Genomic DNA, 24,789 nt, shown 5'->3' on the forward strand with positions numbered 1-24,789 from the left:
AAATATTCAACCGTAGGTGGTAAAAAAAAAAAAAGAAAAGAAAGAATATTCACAAATCTGGACAATAAATATGAACTATTTTGCAATAAATCATTCTCTTATTATGTGCACATTTCTTTTCTTGAAGGAGGGATTATTTTTTATTATTATTTTAATGCTCAAATAAGTTTCCAAGCCTAAATTTTCCAGTCAACATCAACTAAAAGGCCTCTGTTTCAACCGTGCAAATACATTTCCATTCCAGCCAACTTTGATATTGTAGACATTGTTTTTACATTTACTCATTGGTCAAGAGATATTTCACTGTAGTGTCACAGGCACCACCTTGTCTGCATACATCCCTACATAAGGTAGCATTTCTAGGAAAGGTCTATGCTATTTAAAAGTGCAGTTGAATCTACCATACACATACCAGACTCATTAAGCCTCCAACAGTACCATAGCGGTAGCATCCTGATTGATTCACTGTGGCCTTCACCAGGATGTGTGTGGGTGACACAATACTGCCGGTGCTAGATGTCTTTTAAGTCCAATTGTTTTAAACACACAAACTTTGATGTAAAGTGTTTTCCTGTCTGTGATTGACTTATTAAGAGTCCATCAGCGGCGCACAGAGTGCAGATAGTGGCAGCAGATATGACTTGAATTCCTTCCATCTTGTTCCATGTTGACACACTGTGAACATAAAAATGTGAGAAGAATGTTGGTGGTTTTGAATACACCAAACCAAAATATTGAATAATATAAATCACACAAGATGTAAACGAAAAGGCCCAAAGAATGCTTATTGCAGTGCGAGTTGCTCAACTTGAAATAGTGTGGCTGGTTTTATATAGTGTCTTCTTGTTTAACACAATGGATCATTAAAACATCAGCAGCATGATTGATTCATCCCTTGATGTACTAAAGGATTCACTAGCCATATGGAGCAGGTGTCAGCTAGTTTAATAAAATCGCATATTATATTTTAAAGAAAATCTGTGGTATATTTACAATCTGTTGTGGGTTCAATAATTTACCATGAACCCCTTATTTTATATCTCTTTCCGGTGAGTCTGGTGTGACGACTAACAGCATGTGCTAACACTAATTATAATGAGACCATCCATTAATTGTTTGGCCAGATTTATGCATTACGTTCACCACAACAGCTGCTTTTCATCTCAGTCCTCTGATTTCTTTCATACGGTGGCAAACCTCAAAAACTCTGTTTTACAATGTAGAATCAGGATGCTTCTCTTAGAGAAGGTTCATATTAACATACTGGTATGAACGTGATCCACACAACCATTTTCTCACCAAGCATGGAAACACTGTCGATAAAACACACGCGACTGGAAATATACAGCTACAACTTGTGAAATAAACTGAGGCAGAACAAAATGTCGGTAGAGACTAAAAAACTTTATTGATGTTTCTCTTACACAAGTCAAACATTACATCGCAACATTCTGCAGTTTACAAAAATCCAAAGCTTTCTTGCACTTTCACAAAGAGCATCAGAGGAGAGAGTGGTGTTAAAACATAACATCATACATACAATGATAAAGGCTTACGTCAAAATGATCTGATTTAATTTCACACTCGTTATTCTTTTTATTAAGGCAAATAGGGCTGCAATTAACCAGTTACAGCATCAATCTCGTACTCAGGCACAATTGGCATTTTCAAAAAAATATCCTTTGGGATTTAATCAAATCCACTTTGGCTTAAATCTGCTTTCATATTAACACTTGTTAATCAACTTCTGATGCTCAGCTTGTCGGGGTTTTAATTTGCGACATGCCATTTGCATGTTGGAATCAAAATATCTTAGCAACACACAGTCCCACAACAACAAAATAAAGAAGAAAACCAATTAGAAAATCAGAAAAGACACAAAAACAATGGATAATCTCATCAAAAGCAAACAATAAATGAAAGCCTCTATGTAGCCAATAATACAAATCAATAAATCAGCACAACAGGACAGTGTTTGTGTCCCATTTTGAGTAAATACTCAGTGAAATCACAGACGCACACACTCAAATTCTCTCTTTCTCACTATTTAAAAATCACACTCTTTTGCCTCACCACTTTCTTGCCTCTTAGCTCTTGCTGTTGGCCTCCTGAGTTACCACATGTATGAACCTGGTGGGCCTGGGGATGTTTTCCTTTCAGCCTGCACCACTGTTTATAAAGACATCATACTAAAAACATGCCTGCTGGATGGTTTAAGTTGGATTACCTCCATCTGATTTTGTCATTTTGATTGACAGATGGAAGCATGATTAGTGCAGTTCTTGGGAATATGTTGTGCATTTCTGGGAAGCGTCAAACTCACACATCCCCCATTTGTCATCCTGAAATGAACAGTTTGAAGTCTCACTTCTGAAACTGCTCTCCTGCAGCAGTCTTTGTTGTTTTTGTAATTCTGTCAGAGCACAGCAGGTAGTGGCCAACAGGAGGAGCTGACAGGCCCTTTTTACTGTCTCTCCTATACGTCACATGAAAGCAAAGAACATTTACTGATACAGTAAAAAAAAAAGAAAAGAAGCAAATCACCGTCATACAATTCTACATTTAACAGGATTCTGTCAAAGTGCTCAATTGGGGCTCTCAGTTATAGAAAACACAATATGCAAACAAGAAAAAGATATATTTAAATACACGTTAAACAAAGAAAACATATTAAAGTTATATTCACAGCAATTTCTTTAGTCTATCAACACCAATTGTAGTAAAAAGTGACTTTTACTGACCATGGGCCACACCATCCTTGACATTCAGAACTCCCCCCCCCCAGTGTGAGGTGCAGCACTGCTTACCCCCCCCCCCCCTCCCATACCTCCTCCCTCCCCCCTCCCAGTTGCCCAGTAAACACACATACACACCTGGAGGTATCTATGGTCACACCGAGTTACATCTTTACATGCAAGTGCATAGGTGAGAGTTGCCAGTATCAGCGTGAAGAGTTCCATGCAACGCTACAAGATAAACCTGCTTGGCTTCGACGCGTCCAGACCGAGTCAAAAAAAAAAAGTCACACACGTACAGACAACCAAAACATACAGACCACTTAGTCAGAGAAGTCTTCGAATTTGATCTACAAAGGCTTCTCACATCTACAAAACCACGCACAAACACCCAGTACACCAATGAACTAACATTCATATGAAGTAGACACACCGTAGCTACGCATCATACAATAAACATCCAATTATTAAAAAAAAAAAAAGATAACTTAAGAAAAATACAAAATAAAATGTCAGTAATGAGGGGTAATACAATGAATTATAATGGAACAAAATGAAGCTTAAAAAGGAGAAAGTAGTGTAGGTGAGAAGGTGTGAGATGATGACAGAGGTGAAGAGGGGAAAGGGAAACATATGGGAGGTGGAGGGATGTTAGAAAAAAAGGAAACGAGTTCAGAGCTAACCGTGGCTATATTCCAATAATTTTGCACAGCCTGTGCTTTTTATCTCTTCTTCTCCCTCTGCTGCGGGTTGAGAGGTGAGATTAACTAATTTATGACAACTGATACTGTTGGAGAGCAGCTGGTTGACTGTTTACCACATTTCTGAGGCCATTTTTAGTATCAAGGAGAAGAGTTAAAAAGCGAGGAACAGTACTTTTTTTTATTTTTAAGTGACGGAACCACTGTCAATAAGTCAATAATGTATATTTCTATTGCTATAGTTTAACAAAGTTAACAAGAAAATTCAGTTTTTTTTTTTTTTTAAATGGATGTTTTGGGTTATTGATCTAAAGTATGATTGTCCGACTTTAGTCACAACACGTTCCTGCAAAGGTCTCCCAATAAAAGCCTTTTTAATAAATGAGGGGTGTCTGTCTAATAAAAAGTTAGACGGGCTTGTAATTCGATATAATGCAGGAAGTTTGGGGTTTGTAATAACGCGTAATGCAGTAACTTCGACATCTTTGACAAATGGCTTCAGATTGAAATTGTGAATCAATTAATACATATCAAATGTAATTATAAAAAAATGTGACCATTTAGTTTGGTTTTATTAGCTCTCTGGAATTATACGCTTTAGATTTTCAAACACTGAAAACATGTAAATTAATTTCCACCAGATCAAGATAACTGGACATTTCATGAGAGTCTCCAAGGTTAAGAATTTATCTCCAAGTTTAGATTGCGGTTTATACTCTCATTTTCAACAAGTAATCAGATGTTTTTACAGATATTTTAAATCTGATTGTACTTAAAACGACCAGAGTCAGAATCAGTTTTCTTAATCTATTACTTCGCAAGTGGTGAAGTCACTACTAATACAAGGCACATCTCCCAGGCTGATCGAATGGCACTTCAGCTCAGGTTACACACAAGCTGTGAGCCTTATCACCCGCTGAGCGTTTCCACATAAGGGCTATAACTATGGTGCACAACAACAAAAGATTCACAGCACCACAATGAGTATTGCTACATGATGCTGCGAGGAAATACATGACCTCACTCACTCTGGACTGAACAATTAAATGTGTCTGTTTTAAAAAAAAGTTTGTGCTGTGTATGGGGTGAACTTGAAGAGTTTAAGTTCTTTAGTGTGTGCGAGAGTGTTTGAGTGTGTGTGTGTGTGTGTGTGTGTGTGTGTGTGTGTGTGTGTGTGTGTGTGTCTCTCTCTCTGTGTTTATGGTTATGGCTTGTAGTACTTGTCATTGTAACGGTGGATGGTTACGCAGCCATGGTAGGAGATGGGTCGCGGCATGGCTGCCACCCCTGTGATGATGCCAGTTGACGGGTCGTAACACAGGATGGTGTCTGTGGCTTCACCGCTCTCCCATCTGCCGCCAAGGATGAAGATCTTACCGTTACACACCGACATGCCACAGCTCTCCTGCGGGCAGAGAGAGAGAGAGAACATTTTTAAGAGTGAAGCCAAAGTAAACAAACATAGTATTCTGGCAGCTGAAGTCAATTTGTTCAATGAGTGCTTAGATTTTGCTTTTAATCTCTTGCCTGCTTGTTAAAGGTGTGGACCACATGCATCCAGTAGTCCTCCACGGGGTCGTAGCAGAAAATGGACTTGGTGAGCCCACCGCACACATAGATCAGGTTGTTGAGGGACACTGCTGTAATACAGCGCTTGGCAATGGGGATGTTGGCCCTTAGTAACCAGGAGTCTGTCTCTGGATCATAGCACTGAACCTGTAGATGTGTTTTACAGTGATGAAAGAAAGAAGATGAAGTCATATTCATTACATAATTTTTTTTCCCAATATATACACCATATGGAGGGACAATAGTTGTTAAAGAGGAGAAAACTGAAATATGTGGAGCTCATTTTGCAGGCTGTTCTGTGGGCATCATAAACTGGCATCTGTGTGGTTTTGCAGACAATCCAAGCATTCCCTCACCCACTTATCTCTAAAATAGCTGCCTTCTAAACAGTTTGGTCTCTGACTACGCCTAATGTGCACAATCTCACTCCAACATAATCGGGATCATTGTAAATGACCCTGTTAGGAGACTCAGGAGATGAGAAGCTCAAAGAAACTGGAGCCAGCATGTGCTGTAGTCCCTGGTAGAGTCAAATGTGCAGTTAGAGAGACATAAGTAGTTGTGTTATCTCTTATCAGACTGCCTCTCTGCCTTTGGATGCGTTTTCTATCTTAACACAAACACAAACACCAGCAGTTCAACGGCGGAGAAAAACTGCTTCTAAGAAAGTTTAGATTCCTGTGAAAGCTGTCCTCCTGTTTACTGCCAGCAATGTGGCTGCTGGTCAAAACATAACAAAACTATTCCAAGGCAATTTATCATGTCATCTTTTCTGAAGTTATCTTACATCGTAGTGTAAAAGTTCCTAATCCATAAAATCCTCATCGTTACTGTAACATTCACTCCAAAACCTTCAGTTTTACAACTGAGTCTTTCAATTTCAATTCTTCTTCCCGAAACGTCAGTGATGCGTCATTTCACTGGGTAAATGTATTTTACACTACATTAGATAAATCTGCTATAACCATATATTTTTCAGTTAAACACCACTTACTGTTTTTGTGCTGTGACTTTTAAAAGCTAAAATGATTTCACCACCTTTGTAAAACTTTTTTCCCTTTTGTAACATGTTTAACATTCTTTTTTTTTTTTTTTTTTTAAGATGAAACTGTTGCTAAAATTGAGAAGTTAAGACTTTCTATTCATAGTAACAGAAATGAGAAACTTCAGCTTGTAATTTTGAGATTGTGCCAGACAACAAAAAAATGAACTGGACACATCCCTTGTGTGTTTAAGGTATAATCACTGAAAACAGTTGGTCTGAGACAAAAAAAGCACCTCAGCTGTCATCACTATATGCTTAAGTGTGTGGGTTGGGAAGCACACATTTGTTTCCCACCTTGTCTGAACAGGTGTCGTCGTCAGGCCCGCCTCCGATGACAAAGAGCTTGCCAGCACAGCTGGCGACAGCTGGAGAGCTGACCGCCTCTTTCATGGGAGCCACTTCTGTCCAGCGGTTAGAGAAGGAGTCATAACACTCCACACTGCTCAGGCGGGTCTGGCCATCATAGCCACCCACAGCATAGACCTGAGGACAGACACACAAACGTAGTACATGGATCACATTGGGGAGACTGCCACCTTGAAACAATATGTGCACCACATGTTTTCTTTACACAGAGAAAGATTAAAATTAAGAGTTAAACAAATGCTTACTTTACTTGTGTTACGCACACAGAAACACACAAAATTATTATTAACCATGATGAAGATGTTTGTGTTTCTGCTTACGAGTTCAGGAGTATTAATAATAGTCAGCACTTCAAGAACCAGTTTATCAGGTGCAAGAGGAAGGATGACTACTGCTTCCAAACAAGCACCACTATGCCGGCTCTCAGTGCTCTTCTATCTGTAAACACTGCAGGCGCCAATAGATCTGCCAACCTATAACATCACTTCCACATCTGCTCAACTGTCAGCAACTGCCTAACAATACCTGGAGCCACTGTTTTCTCTCGACAGACCTCTGTGCATGTCTCAGAGGTTTACTTTGTCGCCTGGTACAATAGCAGGTACAGTTGTAGCTGTTACAATTTTGCAGCAGAATATCAGGTTTTTTATTATTATTTTAGTTTGTAAAAGCCTGGATTTTCACATTAGCTGATAAATGTTGTTAGGAGGTCATTTCTGGTTGAGCAAATCTGAACCATTAGCAATGAATATCTATAAACTTTACTGGAGGCTGAAGCAACACAAGCTGGAGCTTTGTGCTGATTGAACATAAGCACTCTAACAAGTGGTTACGTATGCTACCCTCCTGGAGTGGAAAAAAAATGGCGCCATGGTAAAACTTGTGAAGGAGAGCCGTGAAGAACGGAAATATGTTACAATAAAACATAGAACAAATATATACCTTTAACAAAGTTTTTACAAAGATTGTTAAAGGTATATATTTGTTCTTCTATGCTCTCAATAACATTTCCTGGAAAGAGATCACGTGTCAAGAATACACACTGAGCAGCCTTACTGGTTACAAGCATAGCAACACAAATCAACAGGCTGGTCTTGCGCAACAAAAAAAAACTTCAGGCTGTTCCTGTCTCTGTAAAATCGGAAACACAAATAAGTACAGAGGAGAGAGAAAAACAAGAGAGAAACAAAGAGACAAAGAAAGACGGAGGGAAAAGAGGGGAAGAAAAAGATGGAAGCTGACGGAGCACATTGATATTTGCATTCGACACTTTGGTAAAGCTGCATAACACTTTTGGTTTGTTTTTTAACTGAAAAGATGATGACCAGTACTGTTGTTCACAACTCAAGTGGCGTTTTCAAAGTAGTGTTATCTGTCTACATTCATGTATTTTCTATGACAAAAACACACAGTCCAGGTCACATCTGGTGGAGGGCAGCTGCAACACTGTAACTCACAGAATAATAATGATTTCACAAATGCACCGCAACCGTGAAATCTGGACCTTTCCCAGAGGAGCTGAATGTGAGAACACCAGTGTCAGAATCTGTTAATAAATTAAACAGACTTTACTCAGCTCCCCAATATAAAGTCTGTGTGATGTCCGATTGAGCCCGTGTGTGAATAAGGGCAGGTCATTGTTTGGAGAATTCGCAGCGTGCGGATGGGCGTGATGATGATGTACTTTTGCCGACTCTACCCAGGTGCCACCCGTCGCCTCAACCAAGCAGAGTATTTACAGCAGGTGAAAACACACCTGACACGGACAAACTCCTGCTGTGTGCTACATGTGCGAACAGGCCACTACGGGCAATGTCTGTACCTGAATCTTCAGACACTGCACACAGTTTATATGAGAAAACATCTCAACAGATGCAAGAACAACAAAATATAAAGGTAAAGCTAATCAAGAGCAAAGTGTTGTTCAGACATGTTTTTAGTTTTGGTTTTCTGGGCCTCAAACGGCTGATTCCCCCCATTTCTTTACTTATCCCAAGTAATTTGAATCCACATGGATTTTATTTGCCAGGGTTTACAGATCTCTTCCCACTACGCCATGCAACGGGGCACTGAATCATTCTTTTCTTTTCGCCCATGGCTCTACGCACTCACTCGATACACCAAGAGAGTCTAACAATATAGGCACATTTGACACGAGATCGAAGACGGTGGCACATACCCAATACGGACCTGAGGTATGTGGCTATCACACAAACACTAAGCCAAACATGATTCACAACTCTGCGGACATACTCGCTTGGCCGATGAACAAGCACATTTACGGCTTATCTTATGACCAAAGACGGACTGAATGATCAACTGCTTCCTTAACACGCAGCGAGGTGAGAAGTCGTGACGGTAAGAGGAACACAGAGACCTGGCAACTTCAGAGTGAGAGAGAGAGAGAGAGAGAGAGAGAGAGAGAGAGAGAGAGAGAGAGAGAGAGAGAGAGAGAGAGAAACATTATGATGGACGACAACAGCCGTCACTAAGTGCAGCCATAACGGAAAGGAAAACATTGGTGACCTATTTTAGATTATACTCCGTGGAAACAAGAGCAGTCCAACAGGACAGCACGGGCTGCAGGACACCGAGAAGTTAGCGTGTGTAAATCCTTATGAGAATCAGCTTTAGAAGTTTAGGATTCAAGTTTTAGATCAGAGAAAGTAAATTAAAGCAAAGTATAATAATAAAATTATAGCTGTGATTATATGTGCAAATATATGCACAGTGAATGATTTTTTGTTTTTTTTCCCAAAGATGATGTAAATGTTTTGAATCGGGACTTCTCGTGGATTTGCATGAAAACATGAACCTGCATGTGTTCTTTGTAGAGGCCTGTTTATGACACTCTGCCCTTGTTGCTTGCAACTTCAGCATCGGTGTCGTTTGTCAAAAGGGGAAATTATAGACTGAATGAGGAAATGACAGAGTACAAGGTCAAGAGGAGGGAATCTGAATTTTGAGGAAGCGATAATAGCAATTCTTGAGAAAAAACGCTGGATGCAATCTGGAATGAGACCATAACAAAAGCATTCACTGGAAACAGCCTTCTTAGACGCATTCTAAGGAAATGAAACAAGATAAATGCCACAGAAAAGACAATTTAGAGGGAACCTGACAAAGGAAATTTCAACAATGAATACAAATATAAAAGGTAATTTACAACTAATCAATAAGTCATCTCTCAGACACAGGATGTAATTTATCTCCAGATAACTAACCTATAACAAAAGGGATCCGAAAGGATAAAGTCTATAAAATAAACAGAAAGACAAATAAGAAAATATCTGAAGGAGAGGACAAAAGAAAACCCTCCCGATATTTAACATCTACGAGGAATGCGTTTTTTTTAAAAAGGTTCAAAAGTGTGTTTATGCTATTATACTGTATTTAGTGTGATAACTGGCATACCTTGAACTTCCGTATAGAAATACAGTTCGCCATAATGGTACAAATGATCAAAAACCTTTTACTATGCTATCTTAGTTTACCATCAAACATGTTTTGCATGAGTGTCCATTCAGCTACAGATCATTAAGTTGAAACTTGGCTTCCTTTAATGCTCTATACTTAAGTGAAATTGCCTCAGTCGACTTGTTTTCATCATACCTTGATAGATGACTCGCTTTGGAGTTAATTATTGACTTCTATAGCCGCAGTGTGACCTCCTGCTGATGACTACACCACTGTGGGAGACCAGCACGCAGTTCAAATGCACATATGTGTGTTCGCTGTATGTTGTGGAGAGGCAATTAAGTATTTGGGGTTTTGTCTTGATGTCACAGAAAATTCAATCCAGACTGGCTCCAAACGAAATTCCCAAAAACAAGAAGAGGATGTTTACACCATAGTTGCAAAATACAAGAACTACCCGAGTCCTCTCTGAAAAAGTAAATTAAGCTCCGTTTCAGGTCGTCGCTTCCTGACAATATTTGTTCTCGTGTCCATGTTCCTCACGTTTGTGCACATGATGGCATACATGTCTGTTGGTGAGGGTTGCATTAGTCTAAACCATGTCTGTTTATGCTTCAACCGAGACAATCGATGGCCGTTTCTTTATTTTACATTCATAGCAAATAAGTACAGTGCAGAAACCTTTCACGAGGTATGCAAGCCATTGTGTTAACAGTGGTCAACATTGGCTTTGATGTTCTTTATGACCACAAACCCAAGAAATGCCAGCGGTGAGCAATGAAGACAGACTTTACCATCTAGTTCAAGAACATTTCAAAATACAATATATGGTGAACATAACCTTCGTTTCTCACTTGTAAAATAAATGTTTTGCATGTTGGGAATGTTGTTCTTCTAAATATTGATCTTTTCTTTTCTTGGAGAATGAATGCAATATTCCATACGAATGAGAAGCCTTGTACGGTGTATATTTAAGTACACTGAATTATGCTTACATATGTGAACCCGGTGTGTGTTTACAGACACATCAGGGGCTCTCACAGCTATCTATGGCCATTCTGAGTATATGTGATTGAGTGGAGGCCCATTAAGCACGATACAGACCAGTGCTCTGAGCTAGTCCTTAACTTGGAAGTGTGAAGTGCTGGCAAACATCCATTAAACTCCTGCTGCCTTCAAACAAGAATGTCCACCTGCCCTGAGTGGTAGAGTGTAAATAGTAACAGCTCAGCAACAGAGCAAAGCAGCCATCCAGGATCACTGATCAGTTTTCATGCAGACATTAACTTCACTCAAGTTTCAAAATCAAACCGGTGTCAGGTCTCCGTTTTCAATCTAACATTTGACATTTACAGCAGTATACAGTGTAGTATACAGTATAAAAGGGACTACGGGGCATGGGACACTTGACAAGAAAGGTAGTTAAAATGTAATATATTATTAATCTATTAATAGACGAATAGGATATTATAGGAATAGCTATAAGTTAGAATTATTTTATATGTGCAGAGTACGTAATGGGAGAATCAGCTACACTGTCCCTGTATCCGAGGCATTTGTGTATTTGCCAATTCTAAACAGGAACGTAAACTTCCTTCGCTGTGTTGAATTTTCTCCTGTGTGTCTACGATGTGAGATGAGCTGGCACCAGTCGTTTACAAATTGTGGAGGTAACACACAGATCTGTCGCACACAAAAATAATAAATTGTCATCCCTTGTCTAAAAGCAGCCTAAAAGACTAAACTAAAAAAAAAAAAATCTCCCGAGCTGCATTTCCGTAATGTATTACACCGCAACATGTTACTATACCCTCTGCAGCTACACTGTAGGTTACTCACTCCTCCTTAAAAACATTGTTTCTATGTTCCCAGACTATGCTATCCTGAATCATGAATGACTAGCTTGGGCTGCTTATGATTTCTCCGTCCATAGTAGAGAATGGCAAATATGCATTAAAGTCAAGAAATATCTAAATATCAGAAGACGGGCTCGATAATATTCTTTTTTTTTTTTAGAAATGCTAAACCTAGCAAAACTAATTATACAGCAATATTTTTGCTCACTGTGATTGTGGCTCTTAATCATGAAGTGAATAAAACACGTTAACTTTGGAGTATATGCTAAGGCCTGATCACGTTGATGTCTCTCCTTACCTTGCCCAGTAGGACGCCCATCTTGTGTCTCCAGCGACCTTTGTTAAGAGATGCCACTCTGATCCACAGGTTGAGCTGGGAGTTGTACATCCACACATCCCTGCTGTTGATACGACCACCTAAAAACAGAGGAACTAATATTTCAGATGATGTCCATGCTTTGATAGACAATTTAGATCATCATTATTACTTTTTTTTTAAATTATTAATATTAAGTATTAATATAAATGCACTTATAAATAAACATAAGATGCTCTCGGTGAATGACAGCTTAGAATAGTGTGTTCAGGTCAAAGTAGCTTCTAACTATGTCAGAGTTGTGACTCTCATCTGACTTTGACCTGAGCAAATAAAAGGTTTCCACACACACGCACAGTCAAACATACAGCAAATTGGCTTTTAAAAAAAATACACATGGATACGCATAATTTAATGTTTAAAATCCAAAATAATGTCTGAATTTGTATTTTATTGATCTTTTTGAAGCAAACACACCAAAATCAGGATCACTGGCAGCAAACAGCTACAGCATGACTGCTACAGTACGACCAAACTCCTCATCTGCTGTCTCTGAAGATGTAGAGAATAACAGCCACTTGACTAATTCTGTGACCCAGACACACTTTTAACAAGCCATAACATGTGCAGATGCTTTTTCTCTCAATGACAACCCCCCCCCCCCACACACACACACTTCTCCACCAGAAAACACACACACACACACACACACACACACACACACACACACACACACACACACACACACACACACACACACACACACACACACACACACACACACACACACACACACACACACACGCACAGTTCATGCTGGCTTTTATCCAACAAGAAGAAGTGTGTGATGTGTTGGAGCGTCGTTGCTGCATGGATACCGACAAGACTGCAGCACACAAATAGAAAGGTCAGCGACGATCTTTGTTATTTCCCACTGGGACTTAAATTGATCACAGGTCCGTGATATCAGTTAATGAAATACAGATTATGATCATGAGTAAGAACACACGTGGCTTCAAATCACACGTCTCCCTCTATAAAGACGCTGTCCTTCAGAGAAGAGCAGTTTCTTACTAAAAACTATCGACATTTATATTTATAAATGAAGGTCCATTACATTCAAGCCCTTGCCAAGTGAGTTCACACAATTCTCAGTTAAATTTTGCAGTAATTTTGTCTGGCGAGACATTCTCTTGCAAACCCGGCATACTATATTGGCAAGGCATGCGCGCCAGGGACTTAAAGTTACCCCCATGCTAACTTGAACATGGGTAAAAGAATTTAGTCATACAGCTTTTCTAGACTTTACTAATGTTTCTGGACCGAATGGATCAAATTCTGATTGGGAAATGACCCATTTTGCAGGGCTTGTGATACTCAAATCAATTTATCCACCATTTTAAAGCTGCAACACTGACAGGAGTAGGCAACAGTGTGGCGTGTGACGTAAACACGTGTCTGCAGTGTTTTTGTAATTACTCTCACTGGCAGAAGGGGGAGACAGATTTAACAACAGTGATTAACACATACTTATCTCCTTAAACTAACCTGAAACATTTCTCCATCTAAGACATTTTGTTGTTGAAGTTTCTGCGACGTTGTGTGGGTGTTTTCTTTTGTACAGAACACATATGGTTGGTTATATGGAAGAATAATTAAAGCAAAGAAAACCTGCCCATGTATACAAAGACATCTAGACCTTTCCAGTACTCATGCCCAAACAAAACAAGAGCTTGACTATTGTTATGTAGTTGGCAGGCAAAATAGACATGTGGGTGCAGATATTAGGCATGTGTTTTATCCTAACAATTAAAAGAAAACACTTCCTGTAAGGGTCCTCTAATGCAAGAAACTGGGGACTATACTATGCCTACCTCTTGTTTTTCATTAGGGGAGAATATAGGGTAATTAATGTTCAGTCATTCTAAATTACACTGTAGCACACAGATAAAAAGAGACAAGAGAAAGAAGTTAGTTGCAGTGCACGTCAGCCTAATAGCGAAAGAGCCAGACAGTCTGGTACCCCTGGGGCTTCTGTTGTTAAAGATCTGCATGATGGAAACGCGTTGACAGAGCATGCTCCACTTCAAAGAGATAAGACTTGTAAATCCAGAAAGCTAGTTAGAAAAGAAGTACTTGTTTTAAAAAGGGGCCTTTTCTCATCAAAGACATTAGATGGTCAAGTCCTCCCGGTGCAGATAAAGGAGGACCACTGCTAATTATTATCATTACTATTCTTAACTGACAAGAATCTGTGACTTTGGGAGGTGCCAACATGATTTGTGTGACACCTTTATAAGAGTTACGCATTACTTGAATTTATGTGCAGTTTGATAGATAATGCTAAATACATGGCAGAATTCCAATGTATGACAAGGCAGCTTATGACTATTACACGCTCCCCACTGTAATGTATGAGGCAAACACATGTGCTTTGCCGATGATGCATTATCCAACTGGTTGATTGCGATGTTATTCATATCAGAAAGTCAGTGGTGGCCAGAGTTCTGGTCCCAGGAGAGAGAGAGAGAGAGCGAGAGAGCGAGAGAGACTAAAGACGCTTTTTATACCCAACTGGGCCACATCCTATTTAAGACCGCAGCTAACTGCAGCCGTGCAAGACACTGGAAGCCCAGAAAGGTATTTGGATGAGTTCCCATTGATGAGTGGGCCACACCGACAGACAGAGTGGAGGTATGTACGGGAATTTAGTAAAGGGGGACAGAAAAGGGGTTAAAATAAATAAATAAAAAATAACATACGTATGAACACATATGGGAGTCAACAAAATGGGGCAATGAAGATCATAATATGCTACAAAGCAGTGGTGCATTTGTGTGCGTGACACAGAAAGATGTGGGCGGAGGAGTTTGTTGACTTTTTCAGGCAGCGCTCGAGGGTAGATTGATAGCACACACGTGAGGACTTGGGACAGCGAGAGAACACTGCACACTCTTTGCTGAGGGGGAGAACTTTTTTTCTTTAGATGTCCTGGTTTTTTTTTTTTTTCCCTCTATAAAGGTTCCACGTGTTGTTGTCCATTAATGTTGTGCAGCTCATACACAGCATGTCTGAACAGGAGCGGTACGAGCGGGCACATCAGAACTCCTGTCAATGCATTTTCTTGGAGATAAAGTCACAAAAGAAGAAAAACAGTAATCCTCCCCATGAACTCAATCAGACATTCATTCAGAAGTCCATCTTGTACTCAGCATAAAGTCAAAACAATGTGCTACTTGGGCAACAACCATTACTCTGACCTCATTTGTTAAAACGAATAAGGCAATACTAATGTCTTTTTTAATGGAGGTGTTTTTCTTTTTTTTTTCTTTTTTACCAAAGGAGTCTTGCACCATCTAAGTGTAAATGAGATTCTGAGAAAGTTGCAGAACTGATGTGAAGCTGGTGACCTTGATGATTCGCCAAGAGGAAGAGAGAGAAGTATCCAGCTGACCAATGGAGGCGTCGCTTAGTACTGAGTCTGGAGAGTGCATCCAGATGTTGTTCTCATATTTTCCTTCAACTCAAACAGGCTGAGGCTGTAAAAATAACACGGGGCAAACAGCCTTTTCCTGCCACTCATCTGAGAGATTAGATGACAAGTCAAGAACGGACCGACGGTGTCCCCGAAAAGCGTACTGATTGATTTTGGTTTTTGGGAAGGACACAATCACACAAATATGAGGATAAAGTGGTCTCCACAACAACCAAGAACATTTTGAGACTAAACACAGAAACAATAGGTGGGATAGTACCGTTAATACTGGCTTAAAATCAATGTTTGGACCCCTATAAAACATTCTGAATTTCCACAAGCCAAAATGGATAGATTCCTAAAGGTTAAACAAAAGACAGAACATGCTCAAAAAACAGTGGCTTAAGCAAAGTCTATCCTTGCAGTGGTAGTTGTAACAAATGTGGCAGGATCTTACCTGACACCAGAATGTCATTGCGGAGGGCACACACAGCATACTCAGACTTGGTAAACTCGGGCAGTTTGGCCAGTGATTTCCATTCTCCTGTGACTGGATCGTAGCATTCGGTGTAGGGCAGGTTGAAGCCTCCCACCCGCTCGCAGCCACCCACCACCACAATCACCTCCGAGTAACCAGTTGACCTGTCGAGAAGGAAGGAGGGAAGATCAGACAGCGGGAGACACGTGGAAAGTAGAGCTGTAGGGGAAATAAGAGCACTGCTAAAGTCATTATAAAAACAGAAACACAAGAAAAACATGTATCCAAAAGGCCCTTACAGGAATGAGCAGATTACAGACATGCTGTCTACTTAAAATACTGTAACTCTGTAGACCTTTATAAACAGTATGGATACAAACAAACATGTACATGTCAACACGTGGAGTGATATCTAATCACAGAAGGGAGACATTTGTGGCAGTGCAGGAACACAGTGGTGGTTTCCACAGGAACAGCTTTAATCACCTTCAAGGCAAACTTTAGGTTACAGCGAAGATATTAATCACAGTACGACAAAAACACACTTGAAGTTTTACTGTATCTGAATTTCCATGATCGCAAAGCTTTCCTCTTTGGCTGTTCAACACATGCCACGGATATGACAACATTTCCTATAAGGGAGCAAACTAAATCCAGCGTGTTCTCTTACCATTTTGGTGTAATGATGCCAGAAATAGCTCCGTATAACATCAAGTTCAGTATCTGTCTTTGCACTGTCTCTCACATTTCTGTTTGTTAACTTGGCATGCGTGTAGTTTAGAAACAGGTTGAGGTTTAGTGTCGTTTCAAATACTTGTATACGTCTTATGAGACAGTCTAACCCAGGAACATTTTAGCTCTGTGTGTGTGTGTGTGTGTGTGTGTGTGTGTAAGATCATGTGATCTATTATATACTAGAGGCTTCCAGAGAAAAGAGAGATCCTGGTGTACACAAAGGGGGAAGATCAGGAATCTGCTTTGTTAAAGGGAGAATTTGGCCCTCACGGTACCAACAGCTTGATTGGCTTGCTAATCTGAGCAGATCTGCCTTGATACTGACACTACACTTGAAATATGCGTCACACTGCCTTAATAACTGACAACTGGCACCGGTCCAAATTCAACCCTTACTGCAGGTCTAAAAACAAAGGCAGCTGTGGTTCTGTTTGTTGTGCAGCAGTTGACCATATGGTCCGTTTTGGATCTCATTCATAAGGTTTCAATCGGCACCAACCTTTATCATTTGTCTTAACATCCAACTGAACGCTCTTCAAAGAAAGAAAGAAAAAACCCACCTGAAATACAAGACTATTTGGTAAATAGTTGTACGGTGAACAGGTGGAACACCAGAAACCCAACAACATCAGTCAGAGGAGTTACATTTCTGGTATGATAACAAGACTCAACATTTCATGATTGCCTTTTCTTGCATCACATATTTGTTTTCCATTCAGTCAACCAGTCAGTGTTTGGACATGCCCTGATTTCCTCATTATCATTTCCAATTCAAAATTGGGCAATAAAACAAAGCTCAATCAATAACACAATTGTCTGCTCAGCACAATAACACTCCCCGTCTCTCTCGCACTCACAGCAACAATAACACTGCCAGGAGTACTGAGCTGAGCTCAAGTTGTAACCTCCGGCTGCGCACTGAGAGGCAAAGGTTGACTCGGATGCCTATCAAAATAACACTCTGACCTCTGTCGTCACAATAGAATGAGTGTTTTAACCCAACAAAACAAAAAAGCCGTCAGACAGGATCAAATTTAATACCTTTTTTTTTTTTTTAACAGGAAGAATCAGTCATGGCATGATTTACGGCATATCCTGCTAACAAGTCATACTACTTCCACAGGTTATCATATCTGGGTAATCTGTTAGCTTCCTCATACCCAAGTAGTCAACATGTCAGTTACCTGCGTGGACGAGTTCTGGGTGACATCATTTCATTTCCTAGCACGTGGTAGCGCCTGGCCTCGTGGAGAAGATGGTAGCACTCGGGAGCATTCTGGATGAGCTGGTCTCCCTCCACCGTCTGGACAAAGTAGTTGGGGTGCAGAAGGGGCATGCGAACGTGGTGCAGCAGAGCCTTCAGCATGGGCTTCCTCTGCTCCACACTGTGGTACACCCATCTCATCACTGCCTCAAACACCACCTCCTCCTTACCGATGGACAGCTCATCACTGTCGGTGTACTCCTCCAGCTCTTCTTTGCGGAGGTCAAGAAACTCCTCGTGCTGAGCCACCTCTGAGAAGTTGGCCACGGCGTAAGTGCGGCAGCGGCTGGCTAGCTGCTTCAGTGAATGTGCATCAGCGAAGCGCTGGATGCCCAGGCAGTTGCACGGGTCCAACTGGTCTTCCAGGAACTTCGCACAAGCATCACGCAGTGTGGCGATCTGAAAGAGGCTGGAGGTTTCAAAGAGGAACTGGACGTTCTCGGTGGTGATCTTGGCGCGGCCGGTGTAAACGTAGGTGAGGAAGGAGTCCATCGCCTCAGCCAGGATGCCGTTGATCTCAACCAGCATCTCGCGGCTCTCACGGTGATCATTGCAGAACATGGCTCTGAAGTAGGAAGAGCAGGCAGAGAGCACAGCGCGGTGGCAGGGGAACTCGCGGCCCTGCACGCTGATGACCACGTCAGTGAAAAGGCGGCTGTCGCGAAACTCATTGAACACCTGCAGGATGCCCTCGGAGTGTATTGAGCCAGAGCAGAAGTCCAAGACATCATGGCTGGCTATAGTTTTGGATTCAACCTCAAAAACCTTGGGAGACAACAACATGTATGAAGATATGTAAAAATGTGCTACTTTAAGAAGATGAGATCGGTTTTACGGTCGAAAACAAATTGCTGGCTTGCTTTTCACAGTACCTTGCGTTTGACAGCTGGCGAGTCTCTGATCCCAGAGTCCTCCCTGTTCATCCTCCTGCCCAGAATCAACACCATGGCTGCCACCTTCAACGTACACCGTCTGGTAACTTTAAAATGACCTTAGGATGAAGAGCAGGGGGTGCAGTACTGTTAAAAAAGGAAATTCCATAAAACATTACGATATACTATCATCATGGCACGCTAGTAAGACATGGTAAGGGGGAAAGACAGGAAAGGCTATCATCAATGCATAAACAGCAACTTAATTGGATCAGTGATACAAAATGAGAACATTCATTAAAGGCAAACAAAGCACTCAGAGCAAAGCTACAAAGCATGTGTACTCAAGTTGGAGAAAACACGTGAGCCCCGTGAACACATTTCTTCAGCCCATGGGGTAGGAATAAAACGCCTTACATCATGGTTTAAGAAATGTGTTTTGAGGGGACAAAAAAAAAAGTCTGAGCTGCAGCTAATCTGGCTGACTCATCACTACCTTGTAACAGCTGTGCCCTGTAGCATAATGGACCGCTTGACAAGGAAGATGACAAAGAGAACGAGGCGGGAAGAGAGTTGAACAACAGTTGAAAAGCCAACCTACATGTCAGTCAGGTTTGTTTTGAACGGGAGTGGGGGCAGGGATCCTATCTGGCACTATTAATAATTGTTTGAACAAGTGTAAAGTCAAGGCTACCTTGAGTAATACCCTTTTTTTTTTGTTTTTTTTTGTTAAACATGCGTGTTTCATGCGTCTCTTTTAGAAAAAGGCCTTGTATCAAACAACCAAAGTTCCCCCTTTTTCAAGATTTACACACACAAAGAGACTGTGTGTTTATTTATACCATACAGTTCTAAAATGTACGTTTTGCTCAAATATCCCCAGTAATTACAATTATTATGCTGCCTCTTTAAAAAGTTTCCAGCAGGTGTGACGTTTGCTCCTGTGAGGTCATTTATCTCGTTGTTGTTTTTTTTAAAACTTGGATTCACGTGAGTTATTTGCAAGCAGCAGCACGACCTCACTCACTGGAGTAATGGAGGACAGGTTGAGCCAGAGGTGTCTGACGTAGATGTACTTTATGAATAATGCATGCTGAGGAGGACACAAATAAACGAATATGAAATATAACTAATAACATCAAATTAAATAATGCAGGTTTTGGGGTTTTCATAGTCTTATTGCTTGTCGATGTATATGTGAAATGAAGTAAAAAAATAATAATAATAATAATAATAATAATTTTTGTTTTAGTTATTAAAAAAAAATAATGGTTGAAATATGGCATTATTTCACATCTTTTTAAGTATTAATTACAGACAGTCAATTTAAATGTAATTAGATGCATGGGCAGATAACCACAAAACTAAAGATACGTGCACGAGGTGATTAGACAAAGGACACTTGCCTCGTGCCAATCGTTAGTCGTTGAATGTACTAAAAATAAAAAATAAAAATAATAAAAAAAGTATCTAGGTTGTTGCTTTACTCGGCATATTGTTACAAATTGAAACGGAAAGGAAGAAATAAACACAAATTCAACACTCATAAATGTTTTTCACATCCTTAATTATGAAGGAAAAAAAACTGTTACCTTATGCAGAAGTTTCCAGATGAAGCTTCCTCTTCTGTTACAAGTGTGCGATAACAACAACAACAACAAAAAAAGTGAGGCGAAAAATAAACCTTTATCCTAAAAAACGTTTAGCAGTATCTTTAACAATAATTGCCCTCGAAGGGTAATGAAACATAGAGTCGGCTGATATACAGCCCGGACATTTTGACTCGCGTTAATAGCGCAAACAAAGACTTCAAACTACCTAACAGTAAACACTGAGACCATATATACTTGTCAGACGGAAAAAAAGAAAAAAAAGAAAAAAAAATCCATCGCACTGCGCCCACTCAGCTGCTGCAGCTGCTGCATTGTGGGTAATGGAGTTGTATTTATGGGGTGTCGCTTAGATTCGCTCAATGAGAAAACAACACTTCCCAGTCTCCTCCGGTTCTCCACGTGGCTTCCCTTTGTTTGCAAACAAACTCGACTTTTACTGGGGGAAAAAAAAAAAATTCACGAAAAGTGACAGCGTTTGAAGAAAACACGGAAATAACACCAGTTTCGAAGCCTTACTTTTATAAACGTATAGAGGATAGTTACTTAACGCAGTATCAACCTTATCTACTGTAGCTAAATCAAATACGATATGTAAAAAAAAAAAAAATACAGCCTTATAGTGTATGGAGTCTACATAGTGATGTAGACATATGTACAGTGGTAAAGACATAGCATATTGTCAAGGCATAGGTGCCTGCAGAAAGCATTTAGCTATGATGTGACCCTGTGGTCACGTGAAAACAAGATGAAACGCAGCATGAAAAACGTTTTTTTCAGGTGAGGGGAAGGTGGAGCTTAGTTAGAACAAAGAATGTCACAACTTCCTTACCCTGTTGCAAAATATTTCTGAGAGCTCAGCTCCCAACTGGGTTCTCTGGAAACCAGGGCTTACGATGTTATCAATGACAAAATCATTTTGAACAACCCGTTTCTTGGACTGGCAAAAAAACAACTCTACACATAATTCTTATGCCAAGAAAGCATGGGACAGATATAAAGTATGATGTTTTCTATTTTTCAGATATATAAATGTAGATATGGAGGCAACAACCTACATGAGGAAAGATAATGGTCCAAGGCTCAAACAGTGCCCTGTTTGTATCCATCACTATTTTAAACCATCATTAGAACCGTTCTCAGTCACAAGTCATATCTCTGAAGTCATGGTCAAAAGGCCTCTGTCATTACTGCCACCAGTAATGCACACTAATTGGCACATTCACAGGAGGACACACTTTCAGTCATGAATACCAGGCCTGCAACAAAAATGAAGAGACAGAAGATATTGAAATAAGTCAGGAATGGGTGCGAAGACTGCACACAGGCTTGTTTCGGCCTCTGGGCACTTGCTGTTCGAGTTCACCACAACAAAACCATGTAATCCGAGAAGTCCATGAGGGAGATTAGTAAGGCAAGTGTCACTGACAATAGCAAACAAAGTTGTTGAAAACAGAAATCAGGAAGTACAGAAATGAATAAGACATGTTGCATTATTTCATTTTTTATGTACAGTGCCATGGGAATTAATTTAAAAAAAAATACAATAACAATTGTGTTCTTTTTGTGACTGTTTGATCCACAAATAGATGTTTAGACTTGATGCAAATGCTCCTACCTTCCTATTAGCTGCAGGAAACACAAGTGATGCAGCCCAGAGAACAGACAAATGTGTCCCTCTGCTGTTGAGCTGCTGCACCAGTTACTGATGGCACACAGCAGAGGCCGATAGAAGTCCCCGGAGCTGGAGTGCTTGACTCACCACTATCCACCACAAAGTCAATGATCTCTCATTGACTTTGTTTTAGACAAACAAGTCTTTTGAAGGGAAATGGAGTTAAGTGCTTTGTTACCGTGGTCGTAAAAGTGTGGCTCAGTCTCAGGTTTCAGGGCTTTTGCATAGCATAATGATGATAAAATACATATATACAGTAGTTTATTTATGCATAAACTGTTTATTTTAAAAATTGCCTGAAGATACCACAACATTGAGACATAAAGGTGAAAAGCAAGAGAGTCCAGTATGTTCTCATATAGGTCCAACAAGCAAATATTTTATGACATAAAACATAGACAGGGCAGCAACCAGGGCTGGGACACAAAGGACATGTCCTCTGGTTAACAAGCAGCAGAGGAGTTTGTATTCTACATTTAGACATAATATACACATGGTATTATGGAGTAACCATTTTAAAATTTGACTTTTGTACATCAAAACAAAGGGATCCTAGTGTTTCTCTACTAGATGATTGAAATTCTGTTTTTGAAGGAGAATTTAGATAATTTTAGACATCTAAAAATATATATATATTTTGAAAGGAACATAGAAAACCTAAAATAAATACACCTTTATGTGGCTAGTTACAAAATATAATAATGCTTATTAGTGGTTTGTAATCCTTTCTAAAATCCTGGCAGTCACATCTTTGTTTGTCAGAGAGAGATTTAGAAATTATACAAAAATATCACCAAGCAATTGCAATGGAGAAAGGTAAAAAAATAATGGACAGCTCTTAAGTGTCTTTATGACACGGTGATCTGGCTGAGTGTCCTGTGGCGATGCAGCAGCACCGTTAGAGTGTCAGAGATCTCCCTGTACCTCAGTCCATACAGGTATGGAGCAAATGCCCTGGGCAGCAACATAAAAACACACATATTGACTGTGCTGATCCATACACGGACATCTTGACTTATGTCTTTCCTATGGAAGAGGAAGAGCTCCGTGGTGAAGATGAAGCCGGGGGCAAAGTAGAGCAGGAGCAAAACCCCGTGAGCCAGCAGCGTGACCCGGGCCCTGGAGAAGCGGCTCTGCCAGATTCCATGCGTCCTTGTGACCATGTAGAGACGAATGTAGCAGTAAAAGATGAGTGAAGCACAGATGAGTGCTGCCACAAAGAAGTAGATGTGGATTCCCACCACCTTCTCGACCTGAATGAAGCCGAGGGAGACGAGAACCAGACACACGGCCACCTTTTCATGGGGGTTTCCTCGCTGTACTTCCATCATGATCAAGATGCTGAACGGGTACATGGCTGCCAGCACCCACACCCCCACCAGTATGTGGTGGGTGCGGGCAGGTGGAAGAATGTCACGGTAATGGAGAGGCCAGCGAACTGCAGCGTAGGTGTCGACCACCATGAGAGTGACGGTAAGGATGGCACAGCAGTAGGCGGTGACAGTGACAGCTGTGACCAGCTCACAGACTAACCAGGGTATCTGAGCTCTCAAAGCGTTACAACACACAGTTGCCAGGTTGAGGATGAGGAAAAGCATATCTGCTGTCAGGGTGTTGGCCACCAGCAGATAACGTGTCTCCCGACGCAAGGCGCGGGACAGAAAAATGCATATCAGGAGGACAGGGTTGGCCAGCAAGGTTGCTACAGTGATGACTACGGTAGGGATGAAAAACAATTCAAGGTGCCACCTCCGCAGACTCTCGATCCACTCCTGCGTGAGGTTGGAAATCAGTACTGATGACGTCATTGTCTTTCTGAGTTTCCCAGGTGATGATAGAGGTATGTTTTGTGTTTTTTTTTTTTTTTTTTTACTTCTTCCAGCAACGTCCTTTGGATGAAAACACCATGAATCAATATAAACAGAGTCCACTGTTTTAAAACTGTAACATGTATATACATGTAAATACATACAAATATGTAGTCCTGCGTATGAGTAGTTAAATGGAGACTGGTTTATGTAATTTCTACAACATATTGCACTCCAGTTAACAGATCCGAGCACACATGGGTCTCCTCATCTAGAAACGACTGAATCTTAAAATATGATCTTTAAACAGTGTCTCTCTGGGTGCTTGTGTATTAGTCATCTTGATGTATTGTAGGCTGACTGCAGAAGAACCTGTGATGTATTAAGCTTTCATGTTCAGCTTTGGTTGACTCTGTCTTGATTAGAGCTGCATGGCTGTGTTTTTTGTAAAGCTCATCAGACAGTAATTTGTTGTTCAGATTAAATTATTTAAGATTATTTAAAATGATTTAAATATGGACAGCGCACAATGATGTACTCTGAAAAAAATGTATTCCAAGTTAAATTTAAGTTGCAAATACTTAACTTGACGAAAGAAACTGTTTGGATGGAACTATATTTTTGTGAACATCGTCAATCAGGTAGAGCATCAGAATTTAATAGATGACCAATTTTTGAGGGATTAATACCAACATGACGTCGAGGCCGCCACCTCCTCAAATGCTTGCAAATACATTCTATACAAAAATCAATTGGTTCTCCTCAAACGTTGCACAAACATATCGATAAATTATTGCTTGATCAAAGGTGAGTTATCTTACCTGAAGTCCAAATCAGAAGAACCTGCCTGTGCTGTACATCCATTAG

At 40.4% G+C, this 24,789-nt stretch overlaps 2 protein-coding genes across 7 annotated transcripts; both read right to left on the reverse strand.

Annotated features, from left to right (window-relative positions):
- Positions 1–3,673: 3,673 nt before the first annotated feature.
- On the reverse strand, positions 3,674–20,917 carry klhl24a (kelch-like family member 24a). Of its 6 annotated transcripts, none has more exons than XM_069706235.1 (9): positions 20,422–20,917; positions 19,857–19,922; positions 18,830–18,948; positions 17,878–18,722; positions 15,938–16,122; positions 11,988–12,106; positions 6,345–6,533; positions 4,964–5,152; positions 3,674–4,841 (listed from the first exon to the last, which is right to left on the reverse strand). In XM_069706235.1, the coding sequence occupies exons 3-9, from the start codon at positions 18,902–18,904 to the stop codon at positions 4,641–4,643; spliced, it is 1,803 nt and encodes a 600-aa protein (XP_069562336.1). In that variant the 5' UTR covers positions 18,905–18,948; positions 19,857–19,922; positions 20,422–20,917; the 3' UTR covers positions 3,674–4,640. The 6 variants fall into 6 exon arrangements, with proteins under 6 accessions (XP_069562336.1, XP_069562337.1, XP_069562333.1 ...); XM_069706236.1 differs by having other exon boundaries at positions 18,830–18,976; XM_069706232.1 differs by lacking the exon at positions 19,857–19,922.
- A 1,941-nt stretch (positions 20,918–22,858) lies between these two features.
- LOC138625359 (probable G-protein coupled receptor 148) lies at positions 22,859–24,532 on the reverse strand. Its single transcript, XM_069706238.1, has one exon. It carries the CDS (start codon positions 24,082–24,084, stop codon positions 22,963–22,965), a length of 1,122 nt encoding a protein of 373 aa, XP_069562339.1. The 5' UTR covers positions 24,085–24,532; the 3' UTR covers positions 22,859–22,962.
- Between the last annotated feature and the right edge of the window lie 257 nt (positions 24,533–24,789).

This window comes from Brachyistius frenatus, unplaced genomic scaffold (assembly GCF_029030835.1).
Source record: "Brachyistius frenatus isolate BFR_SWC_R1_liver_20210118 unplaced genomic scaffold, ASM2903083v1 Contig_61, whole genome shotgun sequence".
In the NCBI taxonomy this organism is placed as follows: Eukaryota; Metazoa; Chordata; class Actinopteri; family Embiotocidae; genus Brachyistius; species Brachyistius frenatus.